This window comes from Tenrec ecaudatus, chromosome 15, assembly GCF_050624435.1.
Source record: "Tenrec ecaudatus isolate mTenEca1 chromosome 15, mTenEca1.hap1, whole genome shotgun sequence".
Taxonomy (NCBI): domain Eukaryota; kingdom Metazoa; phylum Chordata; class Mammalia; order Afrosoricida; family Tenrecidae; genus Tenrec; species Tenrec ecaudatus.
Window position 1 is genome coordinate 374,344 of NC_134544.1, and position 22,595 is coordinate 396,938.

General features: G+C 56.5%; 1 protein-coding gene across 2 annotated transcripts in view; it reads right to left on the reverse strand.

Annotated features, from left to right (window-relative positions):
* CTDP1 (CTD phosphatase subunit 1) overlaps positions 1 to 22,595 on the reverse strand; it is a 33,823-nt gene that overhangs the window by 4,621 nt on the left and 6,607 nt on the right. The window contains exons 2-11 of one of the 2 annotated variants that reach the window (XM_075532565.1): positions 17,794 to 17,877; positions 17,179 to 17,272; positions 16,910 to 17,038; positions 15,698 to 15,848; positions 13,800 to 13,890; positions 12,636 to 12,802; positions 11,004 to 12,023; positions 9,548 to 9,689; positions 9,236 to 9,463; positions 3,618 to 3,780 (exon numbers count right to left, since the gene is read on the reverse strand). In XM_075532565.1, the coding sequence (XP_075388680.1) occupies positions 3,618 to 3,780; positions 9,236 to 9,463; positions 9,548 to 9,689; positions 11,004 to 12,023; positions 12,636 to 12,802; positions 13,800 to 13,890; positions 15,698 to 15,848; positions 16,910 to 17,038; positions 17,179 to 17,272; positions 17,794 to 17,877 (2,269 nt within the window). Of the gene's footprint in view, positions 1 to 3,617; positions 3,781 to 9,235; positions 9,464 to 9,547; positions 9,690 to 11,003; positions 12,042 to 12,635; positions 12,803 to 13,799; positions 13,891 to 15,697; positions 15,849 to 16,909; positions 17,039 to 17,178; positions 17,273 to 17,793; positions 17,878 to 22,595 lie in introns of both variants that reach the window. The other variant, XM_075532564.1, reaches the window with a different exon arrangement.

Genomic DNA, 22,595 nt, shown 5'->3' on the forward strand with positions numbered 1-22,595 from the left:
GGGCAGTTCCGACGGCCCCCAAGTGACATATGCCAACCAGGCACTCTGAAACCCCCTGAAAGCTCCCTGTTTAGGAGGATTACAGACCTCTTACAACTCAGAAGCCCAAACTCCTTTTTTACACACAGACCTTGCCACGCTGTAAAACCTGAAGCCACCAACATGCCAGCACCCAAACGCTAAGAAACCCAGTTTAGAGTTCAGGGCGAGGTGTCCTGAGAGCAGGGCCAGGCTGGCACCCCAGAGCTCCTTTGTTCTAGGAGCAGCAGGCCTGGCACCGTCCTGCCAGTGTGGTGCTGGTTTCCCTCCCGGTAGGACACAGACTCGCCTCGGTGGAGCACAGGGGCAGTAGCAGGCGAGTTCAGGGCTTAAGAAAACCCGTCCAATTTGACTTGCTGCCCCCAAGGAAATGACCCTGTAGTGGCTCTACTAACCCAGACCCATCTACACTGAGTGCTGGCCAAAGTAAGCCTGCCCAGCATTGCATGGGAGAACAGGAAGCCAGGAGCTCGAGCAGTGGGGTCTGGGACCAAGGTTGGCCCTCTGCCCGGATACTCCTCTACCAGGCTGTTTCCCACACGGGGTACAGCCACACGTAGTTGGGTGCAGCCACACATAGTGCAACCTATTGCCACGTCATGTCCTGTGTGACCCCACTGTCCCTTCACATTGAATCTCCTGCATGTCAAAAGCACAATCCCAGGCTCTCACCCATGACCACCTGGCGGGCCTTTCTCTGTGCCCATCCTTATCCTTGGTGGCCCCACGCAGGTGAAGCACTTCTGCAGGCCATCAGTCTACCTGCTGGCGGGGGCGGTGACTCCCACGCTGGACCGTCCCCCACACCCCTCTGCAGTATGATGACTTCTATCGCCGCCACAGGTGAAGCCAGGCCCTGGCCCCGGGCAGCACCAGCACCAGCAACCAGAGTCCCAGGGCTCCCCAGAGCTGGTGCTCTGGGTGCCCAGGCTTCCTGACCCTCACACAGGTCTTGGCCGTTAACTTTCCGACCCCGTGCTGTAGGTTCCCATTTAGCTTGTACAGTTTTTTTCTGTTTTGGAGCCACATCTCTCACACCCACTGCCAGAAAGCCCCTACTTCTGTAGCAGGCACTCGCCATTCCGGCTGAGTGGGCAGCCAGAGTGTGCTGTGTGGAGAGTGACACGTGGGGTGTGTGGTAAAAATGGCCCCAGCTCCACAGTGCCCAGCCAGGGGAGAGGAGCCGTGGGCTAGGCTTCAGTGGAGTAGTGAGACCAGGCAGGCACGCAAGGGACCGGGCCTCACACAGGGGCGGGCGCACATGCACACACACACACACACACACACACACACACACACACAAGGATGAGCCATAGGTGCACCCCCACACCGTACATCCACAATGCAAATACACATATACACAACCTCAGCATGGAGGCAGGCTGGGGACTGAGGCAGTGGATGCTTACTCAGACAGACACAGGGAGTGAAACAGCCCAGCCTGGGACCCCCCTGTCACCTCGCCTGCAGTGGGGTGTGTATAGCTGCTCCCTGGGAAGCTGGTGATCTGCACCCACCCTGAATTCGGCAGGGAAAGGCCTCGGCTCTGCTCTGAAGATTACAGCCAGAAACCTTCGGGGCTGCTGAGCCTGTCTCTCCAAAGGCTCCTGTGGACCTTCTAGAATAAGACATGGAAGGAGGGCTGGTGATCTACTTCCAGAAATCAGCGACCGGGGACTCCACGGGCTGACATGGTATCCGGCAGCAGCCAGGAACCAGGCCTGTTACCATCCTGGCCCCTCCTCCTCAAGCCCCAGGCCAGCCCCCTCCAACAAGAAGCCCCTAGTGGTGGTGAAGCGGCAGGGAGCTGAGGAAGGCTGTGCCCACACCCACCACTCTCCCTAAGGAGGCAGCAGCCATCCATCTCACGGCCACGAGATGGCAGCCAGTGCTTGTTAGGGCAGCCTGCCTCACAGCAGGTCCGGCCGGCAGTGCCCATGCAGCCAAGGACAATGGGGCTGATGATGGCAGCCCGTCACTAAGGGGCCTGGTAGAGCACAGCCACGGGGTGAGCAGCAGGGCCCAGACTCTGGCATCCCCTCAGCCCACAGGCTGAGGGCCTGCTCAGTGATGGATTGGCTGCAAGCTTCCCACATTGACCTCCTTGGCCCTCCAGCTGTGTTGGGAGCCAAGTCTCCATGGGACTCAGCACAGCAGAGGGTGTGAGGGCTCCCAGGCTGTCTACAAGGAGCACAGTATGGGACCCCAAACAGCAGAGAGCATGGAGGTTCTGGCAACCCCCAAGGTTTTACAGAAAGGAGTACAGACTACCCTGGTCACCTTAATGTAACAGAGGAACAAAATTCCCATGTTCAAGGGCAGAGCAAGAGAGCAATATGCCTGCTTATTAACTCTGCCTGGAACAGAGCTCCTCTGGGGCTCTCCCAGAACAGTGAGTGGTTACATGAGCCTCTGCCTTCGGTGGGCATACATCTCATGCACTTTGTACCATGCCCGTGCCAGGCCCCACGAGAGCAGCCAGGCCCCCTCCCGCCAGCCGGCTGAAGGTCCCAGATGCAGGCACAGAGGTAACTTTCCAGAGAGTGTTCTGAAGAAGGAAGAGCCAGCATTTGGAGAGGAGAGACGCTCAGAAAGGCAGTGTGCCCCAAATGAGCGCATGCTGCTGGAGGCGCGCAGTAAACCATGAACAGGGGCTCCTCCACACTCCCAGCCACCCTGCCCAGAGCCCTGAGCGTCAGGGAATGGGGAGGTCCGGTGCCTGCGTCCTTCTGCTGGACTTCCTGAAGGACGTGGTTAGTGGACACACCTCAGCGGGACGTTGTCAGGGTGCAGGGCACCACAGGTGTCCACGGCACAGTCCAAGCTGCGGAGACTCAAGGGCCCCCTGGAGAAAACCTCCGGGGTGCACACCATAGCACATCGCAGGCACAGAGCACACAGTGGCTGGACACTGTGGGTGTGTCCAGAAGAACCACTGGCCACAAAGCACATCTGTGGAAACCATGCTACAGGGGCAGCAGAGGCAGGCCCTGGCATGAGAGGGCCTGGGGCCAGGGCTGAGGCTGTGTGGGTCCTGCTGGTGCCAGATATGGAACCGGGGAGCCAGATCCTAATGCTGCCTCACAAAACGGCTTGATATTTACCTGACAGCTGTGCTCAGTCTTCATCTCAAGATGGCTCTGCACTCTAACACAGTCACTCCACGACTCAGGTTAAGACCATGCACAGCTCACTTAGGCCCCAGAAACAAGGGGCCACGTGGAGCAGCAGGCTGTGCCCTCATGGTCTGTGGCCAAAGGACTGAAGGCCCAGGCACCCCCAAGGGTGGGCACTGCTGCCCCTGCCTGTACCTCCATGCCAGCATCACCCCCACCCCCACCCCCACCCAGTGGTGACAACCATGCTGGTTCACACACTGTTCCGCATCCTCGGGCCTAGTGATACAACCTGGTCTTCACTGTGTACTTGCGTCCTCAATCCTGGCCATACACCACTCAGCATCATGACAGGCCTCTGTCCACAAGTGCTTGGTGGCCGGCCCTGCTAGTCAGGTGTCCTGTGGGTTCTCAGCCTGCCAGTAGGCACCCCAGGGTCCTGGGTGATGCCGTTTGGCTCACCTCTTTGTCCATCCTCTCTAAGTCCTCCTTACAGAGCGTGTACAGCGGCATGGCCTCAGACATACTGGGCTGCCGCTTCCTTCGGGAAGGACCAGGCTGCTCTTCTGTGGGGTGAGCTCGGGGCTCTCCGTCACCCATCTGCTGTTGGTGCGGCTCGACAACTCTGAAAGAAATTGCAAAGATCCTGTATGAGGAGGGCGGGCAGCACACACTCCGACAGTGTGCCCTCCCTGGGAACCTGTCTGCCACAGTGCCCTGGCCTGTTCACAACAGCACCACTGCTCAGGAGCCAGGCCAGCGCAGTTGGCCAGGCTGCTGACCCCACTCCAGCCAGAAGGAGGGCACATGGGAGAGGGAGGCCTGGGACAGACAGCGACCCGGGCTGCAGACAGACACCAGGAGTGGTGATGTTCAGAGCAGACAGCAGGGCAGAAATTAAGTCCACTCCTTCATAAAACGAAGACAGAAAAGACATCTTATCAAAAACAGATGACCCACAGGGTTCCTGAGGAAAGTGACTTAAAAGTTCTACAATTAAATGCTGGGCAAGTCAAGTTCTGACGGCACCAACCTTCAGTGTGCAGTTGTTGACCCCTGTGGGGCGTGGACGTCAGGACATGCAGCCTCCATGTGAAGTGGCTGCTCCGTGCCCTTCCCCCAGCAAGGTGAGAACGCTGCCTGGCAGCAGGTAAAGAACCTGAGTTGGGCACTGCGCGGGGAGAGCCGGCACCCAGGGCACAGGGGAGGCAGGCCATACCCCAACATCCCTTTCCATGTGGAAACGGTCACTGTGTGTTAAGAAAAGCTATCCTGTTAACCCAACAATGTCCATTTTTAAACCGAGTAAGTGAATATTTAAAAAAGCATGCTTCCTGTGGTGTAGACATACCTCAATGTTTCAGGCCTAAGGGGGTCCTGCAACTCTGTACGAACATGATTTAAGTGGTACACTAAAGAAACTCCAGAACCCTATGGATGAGAATGCACCCACTCATTTATGGACCCAGTGGGGCTGGAAGATGACCCCAACCCTCACCTGTGCTGACTCTCCCGCCAGCCCCTCCCCCATGACACCTTGCCACCTGCAGGAAAGCCTGTTTCATCTATCAGAGGCAGGGTGGCCCAAGTACTCTGCTTCTTCTCCTCCAGGTCCCTCGTCACTTGCCCTCTTCAGACTTCCAGGATGGGTGGCCCCAGGGCAGCCCCATGGCTCCAGAAGCCTGAGGTGGTTTTGTCTGGTACAGGGGTTCCCGGCCATGGGTGCGAGGCTTGCCTGCTGTCCACCGGGTCCCTGAGAGGCTGGCCATCCAGTTTCCTAAGAGTCAATGGCCAGGCCCAGCCTTTGCCCTTGAACTGCAGCTGTTGCTGGCCACTCATCCACTGACCCTACCCATATGGGGACATACGATGTACAAGGCTGTCCAGGTGCTGGCCAGCAAAATTCGACCCCATGGGGCAGGCGCCTAAATGTCCCAGCCCAGTGCTCCTTCTGACCACAGGCGCTGGCCTTTGCTGGACGGGGGAGGGAGTCATTGCACTGCAGCATCCTAGTCTAGCACCACTACCCAAGAAATGCCCACAGAGAGGGTCCGGGGGAGGTGGGTGCTCAATGGCCCACCCCCAGCACCTACGTGAGGGGGAACAGGTGTAACCAACTTTACGGCCGTGACACTTGGGAAGAAACTGAGTCTCGTTAAGCAGCAAACCCACCCCACCTGCTCGACCTTGTCTCAGCCAAGCCAGACCCTTTCTCAGCCAGCGCCCCTGCCTCTCCCCGTGTAGCCCATGCAGGCACACGAGTGCTCATGCACACACACACCAAGCACGTTACCCCACCCCCAAAGCACATACACCACGTGTACCGCCCATCAGCTCCACCATGGTCAACACCACCACCATCTCCTACTGCCCACAGAGCAGTAAGCACCACCCTCTTTGCCCAGGGCCCGAAGCTGGACCAGCAGAGTCTGCTCAGAGCCACCTTCTCCCTCCCTCCTCTGTTGCTCCAGACTCAGCTCAGCTGCCTCACGTGCCAAGGTGTCCTCCTTCCTCCAGGGCATGCCCATCTTCCAAACAACGAGGCATGTAGGCACACAGACTCACACGTGGAACTGCAAGGTCAACAGTTCAAAACCACCAGCCGCTCTGCAGTCACAAATGGGCTTTGTACTTCCATTAAGAGTTCTAGCCCGTCCTATAGGGTCGAGTCAGCATGACTGCAAAGTACTGAGCTGCTGATCCCTGTTTACAGCCTCCATGACAGCCGCACTCATGCGCTCCTGCATCTGACACCATCTCCAGAACCTCCACGACAGCACACCCACACACTCTTGCACCTACCAAGGGCATTATCCCGGTCACATTTGTGGCAATTAAAAGAATGCTCCTTTTTGCTACACATTAGGAGGTAAGACGGAGCTCTCATGCTGCTTTTTCTGCTGCTTAGAGAAGCTTCAGGGTTTGAAAGTGGTGACCTCAACCGCACCGAGATAAAGGCAAGCTGTGCCCACAATGGTTTGTCAACTCAGAAAGCTCGGACAGCCTGGCCCTGGCCAGCCCATCGTGGCCCGCTGGGCCAGGAACTGGCCCCACTGCTGCGTGTTCCCCGAGGTCCATCCGAAGTCCACTAAGTTTGGGGAGCCACCGGGGTTTCTCACCGTTACCTCGCCACCTGCCTCCTTGCCAGCGTTGGATGGCCTCGGGCTACAGCTCAGGTGGTGCTGGCCCAGGGCCACTCCTGCTTCTTCTGGGCTGCCGGCTCGGAGACTTTTGTTGACTGAGCTACACCTTTCAGCTGCAGAATGTCCAGGGAACAATTTTTGATGGATGGCTGTTGCTTGTTGGGATTCTCCGTCTCAGCACCTTACTCAACCTTTCTCTTACTTATCATGAATGCCCCTCCCCACAATCAAACCCAGGACCACTGAGTCGATTCAGATGATCTCAAGCTCCCAAGTGATGCCACAGGTCTGTTTCTACCACCTGTGTACTCAATGAAGCCCTGAGAGTGCTGGGAGCAGATGGCCTGCTGAGAGCAGTCTCAGTCCTGCAGTCCTGCTAGGCCCGGGGTGACTTTGTCAGGACCCCAATTCTTCACTCTTCCTCCTCTGTGGGCACTGCCTCAGCGGGAGGTCAGCTAAAGGCCTCCCTGCCCCACATTGGCAAACGTAACCTCCTAGTGGTTTCTCCTGCCTCCCACCTGCTGCTGAGTCTCTGAGCCTAACTCTAAGCACATGCAGCGTGTGAACCACCAATGGGCTCCCCACGCCGACGCAGCCCTTCCCCCAGAGTCCTGCCTCTTGGGGCTGCACGTTCTGCTAGGGACACCTTCAGGGCAGCAAGGTCAGTGTGTGCTGGCCTCCATTAACGTGAGCCTGCCCGCTAACTCTCCAGGCCCCGGTCAGCATGAGGCCGACCCGTCTTGGCCACACACAGACACACGTGCACAGATATGCACGCACACTCCATCCAAGGGAAGTTCCCACCCACACTCTCCCCAGAACCCATGCCTGCCCAGAGCCCCTAGGAGCGCTTATCACTTTTTACTCATGTCTGCCCCAAATGGCATATTGTGAAGTGGAATATGTTGTTTCCCCTCTACATGAAAAGTTTTATTAAGAGGATACTCTGTGTGCACGGGCCACCAGAGTCCCTTGTCATAGAAGCCAGTCCTGGCCCTGAGTCGGCCTCCCCAAAGGTGTGCTGTGTACGGTGACGTGCTTCCTATCATCGCCATGCGAGCCTCCTTTTGAGCAGGTCCAGCTTCCCCACGAGTTTCCTCAGGGCCCTTCTCTCCAGGTGGAAGCACAGTGTGCTGTCCCCTCTCACCTGGAACTATGTGGTTGGGCCCCCTTTGCTTTCCACCGAGGAGCTGCCCGGGCCCTCCCCTGGAAGGCTGTTACAGTCTCAGGCAGGTCCTGTCTCCAGGACAACTCTGCACCCACAGCCCTTTTTCAGTGGTTCCTTACTGGCGGTCCGGGGCCCACAGCCCGGCAGGGACACAGGAGGCAGACACCAGCCCTGTCTGTCTGCAGCCACCCATCCCCTTAACACCCAGACACCGTGGACTTGAGATGGGCTGGACTACCTGCAACAACTTTCCCGCACGGATGCTCTGCGGGGATCAATCAAGAATATAGCCAGCTTATTAAAAAAAAGAAAAAAAGACTACAGCCAGCCAGTCCATCTTTAACACTTAAGAGCCATGTGCACCAAAACTCTAAGGGACGAGAAGCATAGGTTTTCTTTTTAAGAAGAAAGAGAAATAGAAAGCAAATGTTTTGAGAATGATGATGGCAACACACGTACAAATGTGCTTGACACAGTGGATGTTTGTATGGATTGTGATAAGTTATACGAGCCTCCAATAAAATTGTTAAAAAAAGGAAGAGAAATGAAATCAGCCCCCCTCCCCACGGTAGTTGAGATTAAAGAGCAGCATTCCCCTGAGGCAGAGGTCAGGAGAGGAGGAGGGATGGAAATAGGAAGCACAGGAGGCGGTAGAGTGAGCGATGTCACACTGTGGGGAATGCACCCAAAGACACGAGACAACTTGTGTGACAACCGTGCTCTACAACCTCCAAGCCACCACCGTGAACAGTTAAAAACCATCTTTCCCAAGAAGCTTTCCACAAACACCGGCGGATCATGTTCTGATCTCACACCAAGTTTTCTCAGGATAAGCACTGTAGACTCCACTGTGTCTTGTCTCCGTGAGGACGGCGGAGTTTGCTGTGTACTTACAGCAACCCTGGCACTGGAGAATGGCCAAGTCGCTACTCTGTCCTTGTGTTGCAGGGCAAAGCAACGCTCTATGGAAGGAGTACATGTACCTAAAATAATGATGCCACAGTAAAGACTGGGAGGGGGTTGCATCACAAACCCACTGACACAAATGCTTCAGGAGACCAGTCCCTGAAAAAGGTCATCATCCTTAATGAAGCTCAGGGCCAGCAAAAAGGAAGCTGAGCCTTGGTCAATGGAGTGCACCGTGGACTCCCAGAGCAGCGGGTGAGGGCGGGGCCGGGTGGAGCGCCTAACCGCACACACAGACCTCCATGTGACATCCTTCAAGGACATCGGAGCCTCCGTGACCGCTAAGGAAGCCAGGGTGAACCCTGGGGGAAAGCAGCGGTGGGGGCAGTGTGCTGCTCATTGGGCAGGGCACACTGCCCACCTGAGTGACCGGTCTCATCCATCGGAACTGAGGTGGGCAGGCAGGTGGCTTTCTTTACCAATCACAGTACGGAGGACCATGCCACCTGTACCCCAGTTATTCAGATCACTTGTCCAGCTCCATCCCCACCACAGGGCCCTCAGGCCCTGTACCATGGCGAGCTGGTAGAGGGTGCCTTTCTCAGAGAGTGCTCCCTAGCAAGGTGCGAGGAGGTCTAGGGGATGCTGGGAGGGTGCATGCAGAGAGGGATGAGGCTCGTACCCCCGCCAGGTCCTAGGGCTCAGGCTGCCAGCAGGGCCATCCCTGCAGCCCCGCTGCTCTTCCCACAGGTGGCCGTACTGGGCCTCTGAGCCTCCCCGGGTGCTCTGCATGATGTGACATGCTAACAGCCAGCAGGGCGGAGGCGCACCTGCTGAGCAGCTCCCTCTGCACTCACATGTACCTGAAGGAGGAGTGCTCTCCGTGGGGTGCCAGCGAGGAGGGTGGCACGGGGGCCTGGGAGTGGGGTAGCGGCATGGGCTGTGTGCCCTTCCTGACAGGCTTCCCAGTGCTGGGGTCATAGGCACAGGCCTCAGGGCTAGGCAGACTCCGGGGGTGAACGGGCGTCGGGTGGAACACGGCCGTGTGGAAGGCGCTCTGCCTGCTGGCGAAGGCCGCTGGGCTGTTCTCCCTGTGGGGCAAGAGCGGTGGAGTGTGGGCGCCGCGGGTACTGGCTCGCCCCTCCCTCCCTCAGCATCTGCGAGGGCGTGCTCACCTCTGCGCCCGGGTGTAGTCATCCCTGAGGGGGAAGAGTCGCTCCTCCACCTTGTCCCACCGCTCCAGGCAGCTCCACAACCAGTCCGGGCTGACCACGTGCAGGTGCCGGCATTCCTGGGCCTGGCGTACCTTCTCCGTGCCTGAGAGAGACCAGAGTCAGGCCAGGCGTGCCCACGGACCTGCCTGACTCAGATGCCAGGCCAGGCACTCAAGAGCCCCCAGAGCCATGTTCACAGCCTCCTTCCTCAGCAACCACCTCCGGTCCACCGGCCACAGCACAGTGAACACTGTGGTTCTTCCCATATGCCCACTGTCCCCGCCCCACTCCGCTTCCACACCAAACTTATCTGTCTTCTGCCCATCAGATGGTCGCCCTACCCAGTGCCAGTGTGTCTGGTGGGCTACATGCCCACGAGGTGACAGAAGTGGAGTGGTGCGCACATCTAAGTGTTGCCCGGGTGCAGTGCATTCGTCCGGGCTCCCACCTGGTTGTGCCCCTCGGCGCCCCAAGTCCTCTGCACAGTGATCGGGCTCCTCATACAGCAGCACTGTGTTCACCGTGCTGCCACCCTGCCACCCACCTCATCCAGTGACAAGCTCAGAGCTTCTGGACGCATGCGTGTCCTCTTTCAGCTCTTCCCAAAGCCCTTCTCGACTTTCTGCACCCCCCAACCCCTAGGCTGCACCCTAGTTCAGCCGGATGCCAATCTCTGGAACCCTGAGAAACAGTGAGGAGAGGGGCTGAGGAAGGCCCCTAGGCTAGAACCAGATCGCTGATGCTACCAGAGAGCGGACCACGGGTTGAGAGCAGAATGTACTCCGAGGCCCAAGAGTGGGTATGAACTTCTGAGTGTCCGAGAGAGAAGAACACAGTCCCTTGAGGCGAGAGCCCCGTCAGGTAGGGAAGGGACCCAAGAGTCTGGGGAGGTGACCCTTTGTAGGGTGGCTCTCTCAAGGCGCGCCGGTCCCGAGGTAAAAATGTGATCCCATGTATCTGAGGGAGTACTCTCTGTCAGTAAGACGGCAATTCTCCGATCCCCACCGTGGGCTCCTGTCCCAGACAAGATCTCTGAGTTGAGGACCGTGACTCCTGGGAAACCGGCTGGCTATCTCTTCATTACGGACTCTCTATAGTCAATTTTCCAATTCTAACCTGCTCATGGCCTTTACCCAGAGCAGACGACTCAGCTCCTACAACACACACACAGGAGATAACAGTAACCCAATAGGTCTGAGCCAGAGCAGAGCTCCACCCACCCACCCACTCCCCGCTCGCCCCCCGCCCCAGCATGACTGTGTCCTCTGAAGGCTGATTTGGGAAAACGCCTTTGAAAACTCACTATGAAACAAAGAGTGTGCTAATTTAAAGGAAATGAGCACAAGGCAGTGGGGACCAATGGCACATGGGGGACACTCCCCCACCCCCAGGACTCGAGGTATGGCTGGGCACTCACCTGCCCTGGCTGCAATCAGGTGGGTGGCCCTGTTGGGGTCGTCAGGACTGAGCACGAGGTTGGTGAGGACCCTGGCCCCCAGGGCCGTGGCATGGTAATGCTCTCGGGTCTTCTCCACGGGGAAGCTGGTGGGGTGCAGCCCACTGAAGGCGATGGTGACGTTGGCGAGCACTTTACTCTTCAGCTCGGGAACGATTCTCCGTATGTCCGGGGCCTCAGTTGTCTCCTGGCTGAGGAACCTGTCATACTTGGCGTAGTAATCGGAGTGTACGCGGGCCAGGATCTCCTCCAGGTGGACCAGGTGGTCGTCATGGTCGACGTCCTCCTCTTCATCCTCCTCCTCCATGCTCTGGTCCAGGGACTCACCCACAGTGACTCCCGACTGCTCGCTGTTCTGCGACTCCGTCTCAGCCTCCTTCCGGTCGGCACAACCATTTCCCAGGTCACAGAGGCCACCTGGGTCGCCCTCCTCTGCCGCCTCGAGCTCAGGGTCTCTGTCTGGTGGGCGCACACTAGGCGCGCCCATGCCTGAGATGGCTATCCCGGCAGGCTTCTCTGCCTCAGGGTCAGCGCTCCTGCCTCTCCGCAAGGCCCTGGGCTTCCTGTGCCCCCGCCTCCCATCATTGTCGCTGTCTGAGGTGGATGACCGGTGGCCATCGGGCTCACTGTTGCTCTCACTGTCACTGGACAAGTCAAATTCCAGGTCACTGCCTGCAGTGCCTTGGGCAGGCTGCTGCTCAGATGGCGCTCTGCCACCCTGTTCCAAAGTCGCTGGGGGCCCCTCCACACCACCGGGCTCTCCGCCATCTGTCACAGTGCCAGGGGCCCGGCGCGCAGGGTCACCGTCGTCCACTTTCTCCCTGGTGGGCATGTCCCTGCTTGGCGGGGGCCCAGTCCCTGCCTTTCCGCCATTCACCTCCGGAGGGGACCTCCCCAGCCCATTGCTCTGCCCTAGACCAGGGGCGGGCTTTCCATCCACAGGGTCCTTCCTGGGCAGCACGTGCTCCGGGGCATCAGCACCTTTAGGAGAATGACTGACTGAAGGTGCACACAAAATGAAGAGTTCTCAGAAACGTGACCCCAAGCAGCCCACCTCTCCCTGATAGACGTGCCCAACCCCTGGACCTGACGGAAAAGGCCCTGGGCTGTAGGGACCACAAGTGGACCAGCTGCTGACAGCTGGCCAGCCAGCCCTTCCATAGTCTGGAACTCTACCTCCTCCTGGTGGATGGTGGCAGTAACTGCGCCACCAGCCCCTGGAACCCAGTGTCCCTGTCAAACTCTGGCTTTGGGCTTGGAGGTGCACAGCTAAGACTGGGCGGCCATGCCCCTTATTCCACTCTCACAGAACTTGGCCCAATCCCCATTGCTGTGTGCTTGTGCTTTTAGAGAAACTGGTGGGAAGACAACACTCACAGGTGTTAATTAAGCAGCACCTTTTAGCTTGGACTGGGTTGGAGAAACAAAAGGCCACACTGAAACCAAAGGCAGGCCTTTTGTAGTGCTAAATAAACTCAACACCCCCTACAAAGGAGAAGCCAGAACTGAGACTGGCTGGAAGAGCGGTGGTTGCCCAGCGAGTCCCGAGGTGAGTGGAGGGAATGGGGACAGGCCAGGATGGCGGTCACCCACCTTTCCTCCTCATGGGCGCCTCACGGGACCCAGGCAGGGCATTGATGTCACCTGTGCCCTGGAAGTAGGTGTATTTCTTAACGGTGATCAAGTTAGGGGCAAACTTCCAGACGTCCTCTCGGTCATCGATAATGCACACCATCGAGTCGCCACAAGGAAAGAGGTTTCTGGAAGCAAAAATGTATCCAGACTACTAGTCCAATTGGCCACCCAACACAACCGGAAACAGTCACGTGTCTTAAGCGGCGAGACCATGGAGCGCAGGAACTTCCTCGTCCCACGGGGTTCAGAATCGATTACTAACTATGCTCCTGTGATGTCCACGGAGGGAGGGGGGGTTGCTTGCTCGAGCCCACCTAAGTGACCAACTGCTTCCCAAAGCCATGCCCACCCAGTTCCCAGCCAAGGGTTCTGTGGCTCAGGCAAGCAGGCTGGGGGCACTAACATTAGAGGGACAAGTGCTTGTCCTGGGTTCTAGGATCTGGAGTAACCAGGAGAAAAGTCACAGCCCCTGGCTGCCCCGACCCAGGCAACAGGGCCATGTGTGGACCGGTGGTTCCACGGGTGATCTGCTTAAAGCACAAGGGGCTTCCGAGAGGGAGCTGACCAGCGCTCTCTGCACCTCATTTCCTCAGAGACAGCGGCCACTCTGGACTGAGAGGGAACAGAGTGGTTCAACTACAGCCGGACCTTTCTACAGGGCGCCACAGATGAGCGCCCAGACTGCAGCTCACCGCCAAGGACTTGCCAAGCCCCCCTCCCGTGCTCATTTGCCTCGGCCCTCACCTGCCTGCACCCTCCCTTCTCCCCATAGCTGGCATGATCCCAACATGCCACTGAAGCGTGAGGTTTCTCACATGGGAAGTATTTGCTGAAGGGCTGGCACTGAGGTCGTGTGCTCATGCTCCAGGTGCCTCAAGGCATCAGTGCCCACGAGCAGCCCCACCTGATACCATGGGAGTAGGCAGGACAGACAGGAGATGGTGTCCATGGAGCGGGGGTGGGGTGGGGGGGTGGCAGTGTGGAGATGCCCGAGGCAGCAGCAGGAGGCGCCTGGGCTGGACACAGGACCTTCCTCCTCTGTGGACTCTGAGCTCAGTGCCCACAACAGGGATGAGGACTGAGCTTGAGCTGCTGAGGGGGGCAGCTCAGCCACGCACATACCTGAGGTTCCCCGTTTTAGAAAAGGGGTCAATGCACTCATCCCGAGACAGAATTCGGTGGGAAAAAAGCTTCTTTTCAGGGTCTAAGAAGCCTTTAAAGAGAGAAAAGGGCAGAGTTCAGATGTCAACGTGGATCTCCGTTACCAAGTGGCTCCAGTACATAGGGGCCAGGACCTACGCAAGGCACCTTGGCAACTCTGGGTCCTGTTTGTCCCACAAAGCTCAGGATCAGGTGGCAACTTCTGGATGCCAGCCGACTGGCTTCTGAGGGCGCAGCATGAGGAACCTGTGCACCAGTCCGGGAAGTCTTTCCACCCAGTTAGGGGTTTATAAGTCCTGTCAACTAAGCTTCCCAGCTTCCCGGGTCTACATCCTGTACTTGTTACATTTAGTCTGAAGTAAAATGTTACATTTTACTCTATTCTTTCAAAATACTAGTGTTTATGTTCTTGGTGAAAATCTACAACAGGTTATCATTTCTACCAGCTGACTAGTGTTAAGAGCTACATTTTCATAAGGTACTGGCACGCTGTTTCCAGTGCTCCAGTTACCCTGCCCCGTTTCCTCTGTGTTGAAGTGACTGCACCCTTCTGCGTGCAGGCAGCAGCTACCGACAAGCAGCACCATTTAATCTGTGTGCCACTGCTTTTCTGCTGAAAGGCAGCTCGGGGCTTCACATTACTGCTCAGGTGAAACAATCCCCGAGTGTGTATATCGCCACGGTGTGCCCAAGCCCACTGCCCACACTTGCAGGCTCCACGTGTTCAGCGGGTCCTACTGCCTTAGAGCAGAGCAGCCTGCTTCCACCCTGCCCCATGAAGCCTCTTCTAGAATGGCATGTGCTGCAGAGCAGTGCAGGAGTGGGCACCCTTGTCTTGTCCGATGGGGAAGTTCCAGGCCGGTGTGAACAAGCTGGGGGCTCCTCATGGCCCCCTCAAAGGCCGAGAGGCTTCTCTTTGCTGATGAACCATGAAAGTGATGAAAGTGTACTGGGTTTTGTTAGATTTCTTGTTGCCTGTCTGTGGAGATGAGCATGTGGCTTTTGTCCTTTATTCTACCGACGTGACGAAGGAGATGCTGATGAACCTCGCAGTGCCTGGAGAGGACCCCACTTGACCCTCTGTGTCTACCTTACACGATGCTTGCTCCTGAGGGCAGTCAAGTACCAACTCTGCCAGTCCCCCACCCGCTGAGCCTGGCAGCTGGACTAGCGGCCTGTGCCTTCCCAACCCCCAACCTAGCTTCAGGGATGGCTTGTTGATTTTTAAAAGAAGGAATGGTTAAAATCAGGTAATGTGTGGACTCTGAGAAGCTTGTGAATGGCTGTGTAAGGTGTAGTTATTGGTCTCTCGCGGTGTCGAGGGCAGGAGAGAGAAGAAAATTGGGGATATAGGGCAACGATCAATCTCATGGACCACGTGAGCATCAGTCTCCGTAACCCCGAGACCCGCAGAACTAGATGGTGTCCGGCCACTATGGACAACTGCCGAGAAGGGTCATGCTAGATGGTCCTGGACAGAGTGGGAGAGAAATGGGACCAGAACTCAAAATTGTGAAAGAGACCAGGCTTACTGGTCAGACTGAGACTACAGCCCATCAAGTTTGGAATTGAACTCCCCTCCTCTGCTCAATTTTCATGCAAACAAGTCTGTCAGGGTAACAATCACGTGTGAGGAATGCACGCCCCAAAAGTAACCAGCCACTGGAGAGCAGCATTCATGCAGGGGCAAAGTTCGGTGGGCTTGGAAAGGAGGGAAAGGGAGACTCGGGGAGGAAAGAGGACAGGCTACGGTCCACCAAAGGAATGCAGGTGGTAGGTAGAGCACACAAACCTCCCCTCAACTCACAACACAAAGTCTGGAACAATCAGCTGTCCTGGCCCTGGCCCGCCCTGCTCACCGGCAATGGTGTGTGCGTACAGCCGGCTGCCAAAGGTGAAGACGTGCAGCTCGTAGAGCCTGGCCACCTTCTCCAGAAACTCCCTGCAGTGCGGGCGCAGGCGCGTGTGCAGCATCGGCTCTCCCCGGCCCAGCTGGAAGTGGAATATGCCCTAGGAGGGACAGAGGGAGGCTGGTCCCAGGACCGTGCCCACGTGGACTCACTGTTCTTGCCCGGCAAGTCCCAGGGTCACTATGAGTCAGAATCACTCGCTGCCAGTGGGTGGGGTGGTGGGATTATTCTGACAAGCAGCGTCCCTGAAAGGTGTCAACTGGATCTGTGCTTCCTCCAGGTTGTGTGTCAGGAAGGGTGCTTTCTGCTCCACGTGAAACTCTGGCCCCTTTGATCCTGTTTATCATGAATTTTCTCAGTAAAAATGTCTGCCATTACCAGTCACTACAAAAAAAGCAGTGGCCTTGTTGTTACACAGGCCAAGGCAAGCTTTGGTTACCTCCGAATTAGACCCATCAAGATGCAGCTACACTGTGGCAAGATTTACAAGCGTGAGGTTTGGTAAACACCTTCAGCCCACTCACCAGTACAGAAAAATCCAGCCAGACGAAAGCCCGCTTAGGGCAAACGCAATGGCATGGGATTCTGCACTGAAATGCATGCCCTTGCTGTGGACAGGCCCTGCAGCTTAAAGGAAACCAAGCCCACATTTGGGTCTGACAGTTGGGAAGCACAGCCACTGTCAAGGGGATGCCCCGTAGCAGTTTCATGGGGTGTGGTGTGTGGGTGATTCTCTTCAGCTGAAGCCTTTAATTACGCCACAGCAGGTCCATTAGCAGGACCCAGGGTGCTGGGCACCGGGGGTGGGGGGGATGAGGGGCCACCTTTGAGACCCACCAGGGGCCCTTCTGGGGGGACATGCTTTCCTTTCCCTCCAGATCACAAGCTGGTCCCTGGGCTGCTAATAAACAGCCCAAGTGGTCCCTCAAGCCAGAAACAGTCGCAGCAAGAGGGGCAATGCGCACACGCAGGGTGTGCAAGAAGCCCTTGTATCTGCCGAGACAGGGAGGGAGTAGGCCATCTGAGCAATGTATTAACAGCTTGTGTCACACACAAGGAGGAAGCGTTTTCCTGCGTAAGCACCGATGAACGCAGCTGGTCTCCAGAACCACCTGCACACAACATACCAGCCCAGCAGGGGCAGCCGCTCGCGCCCCGTACCTTGTTGGACATCTGCTGGCAGAGCTGCTCCGTAGTGTGGATCAAAGTCTGGTCCAGGTCGACCATGAGCACCAGCTTCCTGGTGCGGTGCAGCCGCTGCTGATCCTCTCGCGCCAGCAGCTCTGCTTGCTGGAAGGACAGAGATGCTCACCTTCTCCAGGGTCCTGGGGGGGGGGGGGGAGGTAGGCAGCACCCCCAACCTCCAGCCCCACCCCCACCCCCACCCCCCCCCTGACCTGGTTTGCTCCCTCCCTCTTGTGCGGACTCACCTCGGAGCTCACCATCAGCTCGGGCACGCTGTGCACCATGGACACGGTGGCTGTGGACAGTGGCGCCCTCTGCCGCCCGTTCTTGCTCTGTAGCCTTTGTGTGGAGAGAAGAGAGCCCCGGTTTTCTCACCAAGGCCTACATGGCCCCACCCAGGGCTTGTCAGTTTTAAGCCAGTGCCCACTGGCCTCTCCGAGGCCAGAAGCTGAGGCGGTCTGCTTCTGTGAAGGTCTATGGAGCCTGGCACCCGACGGCAGCATCTTTTGGCTCAGAAAAGGGTCTTACAGTTGCTGAGTGGAGGACCAGGAGAAGCCAGAGCCCTGGCAGAGCAACACCTGCTGCTCTTTATAGTGGCACACGGGCCCTCTCATGAAAGCACAGGGGCCAAGGCAAGTCTGTGTACCCAGCCAGGACTCGAGCAGAGGCAGCAGGCCTTCCCCAGGCAGGAAGTGGCCTCAGCTCACACTGGGAATAATCTAGTGGGATGCAGCAACCATACTGCCATCTTTCCGGGGAAGCACAGCTGACTCAGGGGCTTTACCATGTGCAACCACACCCCTGAAGCACTACCTTCTGCTCACATGGATGGACCTCACGGGTGCCCCAGTGGTACTTACTGTGTCAGGTCCTGGCCGCACTCGGCACACAGTCCTTTCATGACCACGGGGTGGCTGCATGCCTCTACCCTCAGGAGGACGGTTCTGCAAATACATGGGGGACCGTACTGTGAGTGTGCTCAGGGGGCAGGACACCTGCGCCAGTGCCCTGCTTCGCCTTCTGCTGTGAGCACGGCTGTATCCCAGCTCTGGTGTGCACTGGACATGTTTGTCTCACACCTGCTCTAAGTCTCAGCAGGTCCTATCACTGGTGACCTTACGTCCCGTCTGGAAAAGGCAGGCACCGAGTTCACTTGTCTCAGTGTCACTCACGGTGCCTCCTCCAACAGGGCAGACATGGGTGGTATGGCCACCAACTCAAATACGGAGACATCGACACACAATCTTCTCATAGTGCTGACAGAGGTTTTAGAGAAGTAGGAACCTTAATGAAATATTACAGGAGCATGGGGTGATACTAAAGATTAATGAATTGTTACTGTTTCTTCATGTGTTACTCTCAAAGGGATATTATAGTTTAAACTTTTCTGATCCTTGTACATACAAACTAACATTTAACACAATTAGTTCTCAAGTGTGAAACAAAGCACCAACAGAATCTGTATGTCGAAAATCTTAAAATGTCGAAGAGGAAAATATGAGAGAGATATGCTATTTATGAAGTGGGGCCCCCACCAAGAACAGATGCCAGCTCTCCTCACTGTCTACCAGCTGGCGGCCAGGCCCATCTGAAACCCAGCTCCCACCTTGGCAGACAGAGGTGTAGCTCTCAATTCTATAGAAAGGCACGGTCCTAGAGCAGCCCAGACAGTCTTGAGGAGGACGACTACGGTCAGAGGAAGCAAGGAACAGGCCTGCAAAAATCTCAAGCTGCATTTAGATCCAGCGATTTGGGCAGTGTGGATGGGCAAGGCAGTGAACCCCGTGAAAGGTCCACTGCCCCCCCTTCTGACAGAGATACAGAACACCTCCCACCAGCACCACCACCAAGGGGCTGGGTAAGTGGACATCCACCAGCCAAAGCCCTGATCTTCATGTCACACCTCATAGGAAAGTCCCTCGAAAGGATCACCAATTAAAAGTGAAACCTCTTAGATAACACCAACAAACCACCCAGGTTCTTCAGACCCAAGGGCCTGGCCAGATCCTCAGATCTGACCATAGTACGATGGTGACGACTCACACGGAGCGGGGTTGGGGTGGATGGTGGCAGCAGGTAACCCACTCGTCAGACAGACACTGTGCTGCCAAACGCCTGAAAGGGGGGTGGGGGGAGCCAGGGACTGGGAAAAGTACCAGGGATACCCTCCAAAGTTATAGATTCACATTTTTTAAAACAAAACAACCTTATCACCTTCAAAGTACTCTCCATTACACTTACTATATTTTTCAAACTCATCTGTTTGAATGGCTGGCAATACCTCCCTCATTTTTTTTTCTTCACCTCTTCTATGTCACACAAGCTCTGTCCTTTCATGTCCCTCTTCATTCACAGAAACAAAGTCACATGGAGTGAGGTAGTCATATGGAGTTGAGGTCAGGTGAGTCAGGTACATGGGGCTAGACAGGCATGCTGTTCTTTTTTTTAACCAAAAACTGGCACATGGAGATGGCCGAGTGAGCAGGTGCTTTGTTGTGGTGTCAAAACCAGTCTCCCGTCTGCCACAAATCAGGCCTTTTTAGTTGCACACTGCTAGGAAATCTTTTCAGAACCTCTAAATAGAAAGCTTGATGAACAGTCTGACCTGGTGGAATGAACTCTGAGTTGACATTTTTGTCCATTTGGGAAAGTGATGGACATCCAGAAGGATGTTTGTCATCCATCAACATTTCACCTTTTTTGAAACAAGAAAGCCATTCATACACTTAAGTTTTTCCCACAGTCCTGTCCTTGTAGGCTATGCTCAACATCACAACAGCTTCTGTGGCACTTTTCCTGAGCAGGAAACAAAATCTCACCGCTGCATGCTCTTCTCTTAAATTGGCCAACAGAAAAAACGAGGTTTGAGTGAAACTGATTTTACGAAATAATGTCAGTTACCAGAGAGAACCTTACCAGGTGACACACCACTGGGGGGCCCTAACTCAGAGCTGGCTGCTCGCTCATCTGGGAGTAGGGGGGAGAATGTGTACCCCCCCTTTTTCTGGGAAAGAACATTCCAAAAAAGGGCTACGCTGTAGACCAGGGGTCCTTAAACTTTTTAAACAGGGGGCCAGTTCACTATCCCTCAGACCCGTTGTTCAAAAATTTGAACAAATTCCTATGCACACTGCACATATCTTATTTTGAAGTAAAAACAAAATGGGGCAAAAACACCCAGCGTCTCAGATAAATGTCCTCAGTGGGCCGGATGTGGCGTAGGTCGTAGTTTGAGGACACCTGCTCTAGACTGTGTGAGGGACCACCAGCACCCACCAGGCCAAGTTCCCAATGAGCAAAGGACAGAGAGAGGCACAGTTAGGAACAGTGCTCCCTGTCCCGGTCAACCCCTGGGGACAGCCAGCAGGGCAGGCAGAATGGGCACCAGGGCTCAGGCTAAACTGGTTCTGCCGCTCACTGGCGGGAGTGGGGGGTAGGGGGGAGGGGGAGGCTGCCAGTCTCTTCAAAGCACCAGCATGCAAAAGCAAAACAATAAAAAGCCACAACACAGGGACTCTGCGTCCAAAGAGCCAGCTCAAAAGCCAGCTCACAATGTCTCCTACATACGCTGGAAGGTCTGCCTCTGCACCACGACCAGCTTCCTTGTCTGGCAGCGATGGGTGGGGGGGGGGGGCATGTCCCAACACTTAACCCTTCCCTTCGGCTCCGTGGCCCAGGGGGGCTGATTCTTATACACACACACACACACACACACACACACACACACACGACTCTGCACAGCATGCCATCAGTCCGCAGCACCTCTTTCTTGGTGCCCCAGCAAACTCCTCTTCCTAAGGGGCTGTCGTCTCTTGCTTAACAGACCCCAACCTTGCTCAAGTGTCTCCCTTTATAAAAAGTGAACATGTAAAACTGCACACCAGGACCACACCAAAAGCCCCTTGTCCTGAGAACCACCGAGACAGGTCCTTCCTCACGCTGGTCCCCATCCAGCCCACTTGCTGCCCTGCCACCTCCTGACTGACCTCATTATGGCAACCTCCCGCCAAACACCCAAGGACATGCCTGCCTCCTGTAATCCCACCAGGACTGACCAGCTGGTCTGCCCCTCTTAACCTCCTCCCCTGGGCTGTGCCCTTGACATCTGTGTACAGGGCTGGGGTGAGGTTCAGGTCTGGCTCCCCAACTCCAGCCCACACCTTCAACAGCCAACAGCCCCTCAACTCCATGCTTGCCCCCCACACAATGTGTCTGGCAATGTTGGAGCTCGGTGCTCCCCCTCGCTGTCACCTAGCAAACCACACACAGCCGTGGGGCTGGCCCAGATTGCAGGGACGGAGCACAGCCACAGGGTTGAGGCTGCAAATCCTGATGGAGACAAGCACCCAACGTGCCTTGTCACCTTCTACACACCACTCACGGACTGAACTCCAAGTCTCCTTGCTGTGGACCCACCTTCCCAGGTGCTGAGTCCTCTCAGGATGAGCGCCTGCTCCTCCTCCCTGTGCTCAGCCACTGAGAGGGGACTGTCCTCTGGTCCAAGTCATGCTGGCAGCATTAGCACTAGGGCCACAGGTGACACTGCCCCCCACCAGTCAGGCTCTGTAACCAAGGAGGGGCTGGGCCCCAGGATGTGAGGACACACAGTGCAGAACACAGCCAGAGGCCCCTCCAGCATCTGGAGGGCTAACTCCTGGCAGTTGGAGGAGGGGACGCCTGCACTCATCTTTTCATTTATTTATTTTGAACAGTCTTTGGAAGCACGATCCAGTTCATCAAATCTCTTATACTCTGGGGATCTGTGTGGGAAGTTGTCCCCAGCTCCCTACTTCTCAAGGTAGGGTCAGACAGTGTGTTTGGATAGTGGGCTGCCCACTAGCCTGCAGCCCTATGCCCACAGGGCTGCCCCACCTCCTGGAACACTGAGGCAAAGATGGGCCGGCTGGCTCCTCTCCTCTTGGGAGGGCCTAGACTGCAGGCTCTAGAGGCTGCCTGTTAGCACCTCTGAGCTCCCGTCCCTGCCCCCCCCCCCCAACTCCCAGGGGCTGCAGCAGGAAGGGCTTCTGCTGTGAAGGCAGCACAGCTGTGTGGGGGCTTCCCAGAGCAGATCGCCCTGTAAGCTCCCCTTTCCTCACGAGGTGACATGCTCTCAGGCCCAGAACCCAGGGTTGGATCAGCGTCTTCCCAGTGTGCAGGCCCTGCACTGCACAGACACCCGTCTCACTCTCCTAGGCACCTGTGGGGGTAAATGCACGGACAAATCCTTGTGGGCCTGTCTCTGGACCCGTTCAGGACCCCTGCACAGTGCTCTTCCTCCATGGCTGCAGAACCACGGTGGGGCCACGTGCCACCTGGGAATGAGCAGAGGGCACTCTGAAAGGTGCTGCTGGCCCCCTGCGAGCCCTGGAAATTCATCCCACATGGCTCCCCTTAGACAAGGCCACAGCCCCCTTGGCAGGGTTTCTGAGAATGTCTATGTGAGGCAAGTGGCCTCCACTTCCTCTCCTGGAACAGCTGGTGGTTTTGAGCCACTGACCACTTTCTTCTGTGGCTGGCCCTCTGCAGAAGGCTGGCCAACATGATTCACAAGCCCCAGGCCCGCGACGAGGTAGACTTGACCTGGGTCAGACCACACTGGGGCATGAGGTGTCTACCACAGGGCATCCTGGCGCTGACCAACATATTTGATGTGTTTGACGGG